The sequence below is a fragment of the Hydra viridissima genome, unplaced genomic scaffold, assembly GCF_058129835.1.
Source record: "Hydra viridissima isolate aposymbiotic clone 2 unplaced genomic scaffold, HvirCarnegie_v1 scaffold_3, whole genome shotgun sequence".
NCBI lineage: Eukaryota > Metazoa > Cnidaria > Hydrozoa > Anthoathecata > Hydridae > Hydra > Hydra viridissima.
Window position 1 is genome coordinate 14,990,292 of NW_028324302.1, and position 9,709 is coordinate 15,000,000.

The following is a 9,709-nucleotide window of genomic DNA, read 5'->3' on the forward strand; positions in this document are numbered from 1 at the left end:
AACGATAAAGAAAATAACAAAATAAAATAAATCAATAATTTTTGTTCATAAATCTAAGTCAATAATTTTATTGGCTTACAGATCATGCCTCAATAAAATATTGATCTGTTACAATCCAATAACAGTAATAAACTTATTTGTAACTGAAAACAAGACTTTTCTCATTTTTATCAAATATTGATTTTGACACCAAACCTTTTGAAAGGTTATTTTAAACAAGATTTAGCAGATTTTTTTTGTTTTGTTTTGTTACAACATGTTCTTTTATGTCTAACTAAAAAGTTACTTTTGATAAAATGTTTAAATTTGAAAGTAACTAATATATTTAGCTTAGTGAACATCTTTTATACATTAATAGGTTGTTTGTCTAGAAAGCAGAATTACTTTTTAGAGGTTCATGAGTTATACATTTATTGAATTATAAAATGTATGAACTGTAAGAGAGATATTTTCCATAATATATTAAAGTTCTATTGCAGAACTTTTAAAATGATTTTTAACAAACAAGAATTCAAGCTGCTGTTGAAATACAGTGCTGCAGTCCATCACACAGATGACGATGGGTTTTTACTACTCCTGATCTTCTTAAACATCAAACTTTTCATTAATTATGGAGTTCCAAGCAGTTTGATTGTCTCAATAAGGGTTCTTGTTGGTCTACCTGTACAGTTATTTAACATCAAAAAAAGAAAAAATTCAAATGTATGATAAATTCTAATAAATGTATAACAAAATTTTAAAAATTTAGAGATAAACCAACTCAAAAGAATTAAATATGATTTTTTTACCAGACATTCCTGATGGTAAATATGATATATCCCCTTCATTTGTCATCACACCAGCAATATCAAGATGAGCCCAACTTTCAATGCTAACAAACTCCTGAGTAAAAAACAGTAAAAAAAAGCCAAAAAAGCATGTAAATGTTATAATAATAAACAAAATATTTCTTTTTACCCATTTTACCAATAAACTGTAAAGATTACTTTTGATTAAATCAACAATTGTAATCAATCAACTGTAAAGATTACTTTTTAATTAAATCAACAATTGTAATCAATCAACTGTAAAGATTACTTTTGATTGAATCAACAAAAGATTAAGTAGCTTTTCTGTAGATAAACAAACCTTTAAAAAAGCTGCAGCAGTACAAGACCCAGCAGAACTAAAAGGAAGCAGCTAAACATTACATAAATACAAATAAAAGAGTTACTACTATTTATACTTTTCTGAATTAAATGAAAACAAAACACTACCCAGCACTTTTTTGAGTATTTCGAAGATCAGCTGTTTTACTACATTTCATTTGTTCTGTGTAGAACTTGTAGATAGGCATTCTCCACATTCGATCACCAGTTTTTATACCAGCCTTAGAAAGTAATTTTGTTTTCAATAAAAAAAAGTGGTATACATCTTGATACTGCTTATATTTCAGCTGAAATACTACACCTAATTTACAATCATAACATTAACTTTGCAGAAGACAAGTACTTTTTTTAAGCATCAGCATTTGCTTTTCTGGCTTTTAACAAATAATAAAAAATAGTAACCACCTTCTAAGTTTGTCTTTTAAGATAGATTGAATTTCCTGAAATTTATTAATATAGAACTTTTTATCCGCTCAAAACAACAAAGCTTATAGTGTAAAAAGTTAACATTCATATATAAATTCATTTAAAACTTGTTATAAAATTAAGTTTAATTTTGATCTAATAACTCAGTGTAATATCTTGAGCTGTTGAAAACAAAATAATGTAAGGTATACAAAATATTGCAATTTTTTCTCTGCAATCTTGTAGCTTTTACGTCTAAATATATAAACTTGATTTACTTCAAATGACTAATATAGAAATTTGTAGTTTAATCATTACTATTTGTTAAAAACTAAATAACCAAAAGCTGATGCTTAAAAAAATCATGTAAGTGTGACCATAAAAAAATCACCTTATGCAAGTGTGACCATAAATGATGGCTTGTTGAAAATGTACCAGTAGCTCCACTTCCCAATGCTACAGCCATTGCTCCTGAAAATAAACATTTTTCAATTCAACTACCTGGAAAAAATTTAATATTGAATAGTAGAATTTTTACAATACAGAGTTGTAACAATAAAACTTGTCAATACCACCTTTTACATCAATACATTACCTCCTTTATCATCTTTTACAACAAATCATTATCTTTATAATTGAAACAAAGTTGAATGAGATAGTGATTTAGAACAGATTTCAATAACATTAAAAACAGATTTTAAAATAAGTAAAAGGAATTTATATTTTAAAAAATCCAAATTACAGCTGAGCATTTTTGACAAATTTTTCTGATTTATTCTTTTTGACCTACATTGAAAGCATTGAAAGCAGCAACAACTTTAGGTACTGCTACTGAGAAACTGTATTACATCATGCAAAGCAAAAAGCAAAAAAAATATTTCCAAAAGTTTACTACTTTTTGCTACTAATACAATTATGATTTAAAAAATTTTCACCTGTTAAAGTTGCAACATTGATGATATGTGATGGATGAAATTCGCTTGCATAACAAAGAGCATCTGCAAGCACCAATCGACCTTCTGCATCTGTGTTGTCAACCTTAAAAAAACTTTTTGCACTTAATTTTGGAATGCCGTTAAAATTGATGTTAAAAATTCATCATAAACTGACCAAAACTTAAAATTGTGGTCATGAGAAACATTTAAATAGTATTCATATTTATTACTTAGTTATTTGGCTTTTAAGATTGTGATATATGCATTACGTAGTTATTTGGCTTTTAACATTATGATATATGCATTACTTAGTTATTTGGTTTTTAACATTATGATATATGCATTACTTAGTTATTTGGTTTTTAACATTGTGATATATGCATTACTTAGTTATTTGGCTTTTAACATTGTGATATATGCATTACTTAGTTATTTGGCTTTTAACATTGTGATATATGCATTACTTAGTTATTTGGCTTTTAATATTGTGATATATGCATTTCTTAGTTATTTGGCTTTTAACATTGTGATATATGCATTACTTAGTTATTTGGCTTTTAACATTGTGATATATGCATTACTTAGTTATTTGGCTTTTAACATTATGATATATGCATTACTTAGTTATTTGGCTTTTAACATTGTGATATATGTATTATAGAAAGAGAACCAAAAAGAAATCTGCTGTTGATTTTAATTCTAAAATCATTTTTAAAATAGTTAACAAATTACTAATAAAAAGTGACTTTGTAGTATAAAACTGACAGATATATTCCTACTTATCAAATGTCATTAAGATACTCACTTCAACAGTTTTCCCATTCATAGCTGTAAACACATCACCAGGTTTTGTTGCACTTCCAGATGGCATGTTTTCAGCTAAAGGTACTAAAACAACTAAATTCACAGGTAATTTAAGCTTGCTGACAGCTTCTATAGTTGCTATTACACATGCAGCACCACCCATATCTCCTCGCATTGAAGCCATATCTTTACTTGGTTTAATAGATATACCTCCACTAAAAAAAAGATCTGTCATAAATTCCAGTCTTTTCTATCATGGATTTTTTCACGTATTTTCAATTTTCAATAATATCAGAATGAAAAGTGCTTTCATTTTGAAAACTAGTATCTTTTAACTTATTGCATGATTTTGTATTTAAAATATTTAAAAAGTTTCAATTCAGACAGCAGCTTACAAAATATTTTAAAGAGAAGAACACATTTGTATAATATTTGGATCAGTGTTTTTTAAAAGGGCGAATTTGACATAAGTGTTTTGTGCACTGATTTATTCAAGGTTTTGTTTAATTTTTGAGATTAAAAAGAATATTTTCAAAAAAATAATTTTTTAATTCTGTAGTTATATATACATTTTTTAATCAAACATAAGATACTTTATTGTAATACCTTACATTCATTTGCTTTTATTGAAATTTTTCATATAAATAATTTCATTTCCTAGTATAATAGTTTATAAATAAAACCCTTACTAACCAATCAAAAGTGATTCTTAAACCTTTACTAACAAATCAAAAATGATCCCTTACTAACCTATCAAAAGTGATTCCTAAAAGAAAAGAACAGATTTTCACAGATTGGTAGTTAAAAAAAAAAAAATTAAATAATTTAACACCCAAATATAAATTTTTTAAATAATATCTTAATTTAAACAAAACAGAAAGTAACTCCTATTTACTACCTTTGCCAACAAGTACAATTGGATGGTGATCAGATCCTTTATAATGCAATTCTAAAAATGCTGGTGGATTAGATGAGCCTTGGCCCACTGAAAGAAAACAATTCATCTTTTTCTCAGCTGCCCATTCCATATTTCTGTGACAACAAAATTTTTATAACAAAATAAATATAAAAATGCACAAAAAAGAAAGGTTACTTTGGAGATATAAGGGTTACTTTGGGGATGTAATTGTTCAAATCACAATAGTCCATAATTACTTTTTTAAACTTTAACATAACTCATAAATGATCAAACTGAATACATTTGAAAGTGAAAATATTATACCTAATATGCACTTGAACTGATGTATGTGCAAATCTTTCTAATATTGAATCTGCAAATAACAAAGGATACTTAAGGTTTGACGGTGTTTCCATTAACTCACGTGCATAGTTTTGACTACTTGATACTATTAATCCATGATTCCAATCTTCAAGCAGCTCATTTTTTCTAAAAGAAAAAAAAACAAAAAACAAATGTTAAAAAAAGAAAAAAAATGCTTGAAAATTTTTTACAAATCTGCACATTAAAAAATTTTCAATTTGCAAACTTGGATTAAAATCATAGTTGAAAAAAAAAAACGTGTACAAAGCTCATTAACATGTGATCATTGATAATTAAATTACATCCTGCCAAGAGATTTATAATTAAAATTACAACTTGCATGTACAAATCAGAGGAGATAAAACGGATAATTTTCAAAACATCAATTCCACACCTCTCAGATGTTGTTCATCTGTGGAGTTCACTGATAAGGATGAAGAGCTTCTCAACTAATCATTGGTATAAGAAGCATTTTGTGTTCTATTTTTTTATGAACCAGTGTTTTTTTGTTGTTTTTTTTTAACAAAAAGAGAAATTTGGGGTTTGTTGCATTTTTTTTGTGTGCATTTTTGAGTAATTTTTGTAAGACCAAGTTTTGTAAGTTACAACTGATTTTTATGTAAATAAAACAGATTAAAAATACAATGAATTTATTTTTTCATTTTCTATTTTAAAATTTTGCTAATTACAATAAACTATTATCAGGAAATATAACCACAAATTCAATATCATTTTGTTTATTAACAAAATTAAGTTAAATAAAAATACAAATCATTTTAACAAAGCAAACAACATGAAAGTGTAAATCAAAAAGTTGATAAAATGAAATACTTATTATCAATATTCAACATCCGAAAAGTTGGCTTTTCTTTTTTTTCACTTTTAAACTTGTCGAATGAGAACAAGCTTAAGTTGATTCCCTCTGCAGAAGCTAGATAAAAGCATATAAGCTGATAAAAGCAGAAGCTAGGTAATAGCAGAAAAGTGAAACTATGTTTGTATTCATGCACTCATAACTGTTTATATGCCCAAGTGTAAATTGAATACTTGTAAAGGTTGTTAAAAAATTTTTAAAAAATCTAGAAAAAAATTTTTTTTATAGTTTAAAAAAAAAAAAAAATTTCATTTTCAAATAAATTAAAAACATCTAATGAATTAAGAATATTACCTAATATATTTTAATATACAAAATATAAGTTTTTTTTTTTTAATTTTAAAAGAAAAAATAGTTTTTTTATACCTGAGGCATCTCCACAACTGTCAACATCGATAGATTTTACCTGTAACTTTTTCAATTCAGAGACAGCAGCTGTAAAAACAATATAATGCCATTTATTGTTTTAATATTTTTATTATATAACTAAATTAAATTATTCATAAAAAAACTATTTTAAACTTTGTGCATACATCTGCAATAAATAAGTATCTAACTATGATCATATTAATCATAAATATTTTTGCTCTCTACTAACGTTGTTATTTACTTTAGTCAAACTTTAATTCCACCAACCGTATTTGTCTCAAAATAGAAATAGTATTTACATTTGTTAAAAACAGACACAAGACATTTTACATTTTACTTCATTTTGCTTTTCCCTCATTTTACTTGCCCTCTGATATTTATGAACATGATAAACAATTATGTTTTTGTTACTTACAAAATATTATAGTTCAATGAAAATTTAAAAATACAAAAATTACGGCTTGTTTATTAGAAAAAGACTTTATTAGGATCAAAAAAACTAATCTTTCACCAATAAACAGAAAAATATGACAGCTAGAAAATTTGATAATTCCACCTCCAATAGCAACTCTGATATTTTCTTTTTTTTCATCAATTTCCTCATTTGGATCAGGTTTGCAATTTTCTTTATCTAGACCTGTGACAGTTACACATTCGTAGTCCTAAGACATAATCAAGTATGCAACCAAGTATGCAACCAAAAAAACAATTAAGTATTAAATTTTAAACCTTACTAGCCAATTACAACTATAAATTAAATCTTAAAATGTACCTTGAGTAATCCAAAAAAAGTTCTTGTTTTCCCAAGATCTCCTTTAAAGTGTGTGCTTAAAAATAAAATTGTTGCAATATAATTGGTTAAATACAACTGTTTAAATTAATAAAATTAACTATAATTAACTCAATCAAAAATTTGATTGAAAAGATACAGATACAAAAATAAAATGTCTTTAAAAAATTATAATTTACAGATCTATTTTATTTTAAACTAATTGTTTTAATCTTCATGTTTTCTGAAAAAAGAAAATAGAAAAGAAAAAAAACATGAAGATTGAGGTTATAACAAAATCCGTAGCTCAAAAGAATCTGTTTTACATGTTTTCATAATTTCCTTTTACATATATATATATTTTTTAAAATCTATTTCATTATCTCATTCTTTTTTTTTTATAAATTTGTTTATGCTAATGTAAACTATATGCTAATTAAAAGATAAACCAGTAGAAAATTGATTTAGCATTGGAAAAAAAACACTTTATTACCAATTTAAGAGATCTTGAATTCTGTTATTTGTAAAACAATTTAAAGAATTGCCATCCTCAGTAAATTTGTAGTGACCATTATCAGTCTTATAACAACCAATAACAGCAGCACGATAACTTGACAAGTATTTCTAGATGTGTTTAAAAAATATTTAAGTGAAAAAAAAAGCTAGAATTTTAATTATTAAAGATTTCCATTTCATAATTATGAAAGATTACATAATTATGAAAGTTGTTAGTATATTACATACTCTATAATAAAAAAATATAAATTGAGTAGCAAATAGCTTATTGGTAAAACATTCACTTAAAAATTTACATATTAACAACTTACTTTTTGAAACCTATTGAAACCTGTTCTAAATGTGCATGTACTTCTGATAACTAATCTCATTTTAAGCTAAACAACAATTATCATTGTGATGAGCATTATCTTTATTATCATATTTTCATTACTTTCTCCATTATTTATTTTACAAATCCATCTTCCTCCTCCTCCTCCTCATCACATCATCATCATCATCAGTCAGTCAGTCAGTCAGTCAGTCAGTCAGTCAGTCAGTCAGTCAGTCAGTCAGTCAGTCAGTCAGTCAGTCAGTCAGTCAGTCAGTCAGTCAGTCAGTCAGTCAGTCAGTAAGTCAGTCAGTCAGTTAGTCAGTCAGTTAGTCAGTCAGTCAGCCAGTCAGTCAGTCAATCAACCAATCAACCAATCAATCAAATCAATCAAATCAATCAACATCAATCTGAAATTGTAATAGTAAGCTTTGGCAAGAATTTATTTGAGAAAATAAAAAACAAAATGAATGGCATATATTTCAAAATATTCTTAATTATAAAAACTTGTCTTTAAAAAACACCATTACATTACATTACAACACCATACAAAATAAATCATTGGAATCATAAAATTTTTACAATTGTTGGCATGTTCAGAATGTGCATTACAATTTAAATGACATAATTTTATTTAGTTAAATCTGAGCTAAACTGTTTTAAATAAAACAGTGTTAAACAACTTGTGTAATTTCTTCTTATTAAAATGTTGGAAAGTATTATAAAAAAATTGCTTTGAAAGTTATGCTCCTCAAACTTGCCTCGAACCTTTAAAATAATTATATTTAGTACTGGATTCATTTAATATAGCTTCACGAGCACCAATCCATGAGTTTGGACCAAATAATCTGTACTCAAAACAACTTCTGCGCAAAAATAAATGCCAAGCTAATTTGGGATCTGTAAGAATCAGAGCAGCTAAGGATATATTGCAACCAATTCCTTTGGCTAAATCTTCAAAATAAAGCCAAGCATTTCCTGAAAACTAAATCAAAATTAAATTGCCATTTAAGATATTTGATAGCTTAGTTGTATGGTAAGAGCTATTGAAGTGCATTGAATTGCTATTTAAGATAATTGATAGCTTAATTATAAGGGCTACTAAAGTGCATTAAAGTGTTATTTTAAGATACTAGATAGCTTTATTGTAAAAAAACATTTGTTTCAAAGTTTAAAATTTTGTAAACTTGCTCACCATATCTTAAAGCTCAACAGTTTAAAGAAAGTTAACCTCTCAGAAAAAAGGAAATCATATAATACAGTAATTTCATGAACAAAATGTAAAAAAACAATCTGGTAATTACTTACATGGTTCAACTCTTTGACATCACCATATTGATCTTTTATAATTTGTAATGCTTTATCTATCTCATGATTCATTTTATTTTGATCTAGTAATTTAATAACTCCTTTAAAAACTTGTGCAGCATATCGTGTCTGCATCTCTGCCATTATTGTGTAAGGGCCAATTATTGATGTAATACCAATAAATGCCATACTCTTACAATACTTTGTATAAAAAATATGCTTGTACAATGGTATGTACTTGCCATCATGGTTGATGGTAACAATATCATCATCCAGAAAAGGAAAATCTCGTTCATATCCAGTACAAAGAATAATGGTATCAACATTCTGTAAAGAAGTATTGTTGGAAAATAGCACAGTGTTACCAGCAGCCTCAACAATCTCTGGTTTTACAACAATTTTTTTAAAAAGAATCAACATACATATGAAATCATTACAGGTCAAAGAAGTTACATTAGAGGGTGATAATCCAAGAATATCCTGGTTAAAAATATAATACAACATTTTTCTTATAATCCAATTTGAAAAAATTCTATTTAAAAAATTTGGAATATAATCAAACAGTCTGAGCTTGCTTTGGTCAAACAGTAAAGAGCCATCTTTTAAAAATCTTGGTATCACAATAGTGCCTCTACAAGTGGATACATATGTAGTTTCATTCAGATTTGACAGGTCACATGCAATATCACCTGGTTATAGAACAGACAGAAAAAACTTAAGGTAATTATTTTTTAAAAAGTTAATATCTTTTAAGCAACCTTATTATTTTAAGCAGAGTCAAAAAGAATAAATAATGTAAATTGTAATAATTGACTAATTTATGGAAAAAGTAGCATTCTTATACAAATAAGCATAAAAAAATTTGGATTGAAATTCCAGGATACTTTAGAACTATGACTGAAAGAACTATGCTGATATAACAACTTCTAATTTGTGTCACACACTGATAATAATAATTAGGAAGATAAAAGGAAATTATTATAAGAAACTAATGAACTAATTGTTGTACC

General features: G+C 26.4%; 2 protein-coding genes across 3 annotated transcripts in view; both read right to left on the reverse strand.

Annotated features, from left to right (window-relative positions):
- Positions 1 to 22: 22 nt before the first annotated feature.
- On the reverse strand, positions 23 to 7,861 carry LOC145199200 (cytosol aminopeptidase-like). 2 transcript variants are annotated; one of them, XM_090081608.1, is made up of 16 exons: positions 7,393 to 7,861; positions 7,059 to 7,189; positions 6,569 to 6,623; positions 6,353 to 6,458; positions 5,794 to 5,862; positions 5,385 to 5,484; positions 4,515 to 4,679; positions 4,191 to 4,324; positions 4,043 to 4,058; positions 3,294 to 3,507; positions 2,489 to 2,591; positions 1,945 to 2,024; positions 1,257 to 1,369; positions 1,129 to 1,165; positions 789 to 882; positions 23 to 661 (listed from the first exon to the last, which is right to left on the reverse strand). In XM_090081608.1, exons 1-16 carry the CDS (start codon positions 7,450 to 7,452, stop codon positions 609 to 611), a joined length of 1,530 nt encoding a protein of 509 aa, XP_089937734.1. In that variant the 5' UTR covers positions 7,453 to 7,861; the 3' UTR covers positions 23 to 608. The 2 variants fall into 2 exon arrangements, with proteins under 2 accessions (XP_089937734.1, XP_089937735.1); XM_090081609.1 differs by lacking the exon at positions 4,043 to 4,058 and having other exon boundaries at positions 3,294 to 3,520; positions 4,188 to 4,324.
- Position 7,862: 1 nt separating this feature from the next.
- LOC145202587 (flavin-containing monooxygenase 4-like) overlaps positions 7,863 to 9,709 on the reverse strand; it is a 3,084-nt gene continuing 1,237 nt past the window's right edge. Inside the window, exons 2-3 of the mRNA XM_080075577.2 lie at positions 8,700 to 9,388; positions 7,863 to 8,376 (exon numbers count right to left, since the gene is read on the reverse strand). Of these exons, the coding sequence (XP_079931703.2) occupies positions 8,143 to 8,376; positions 8,700 to 9,388 (923 nt within the window). The 3' untranslated portion in view covers positions 7,863 to 8,142. The remainder of the gene's footprint in view (positions 8,377 to 8,699; positions 9,389 to 9,709) is intronic.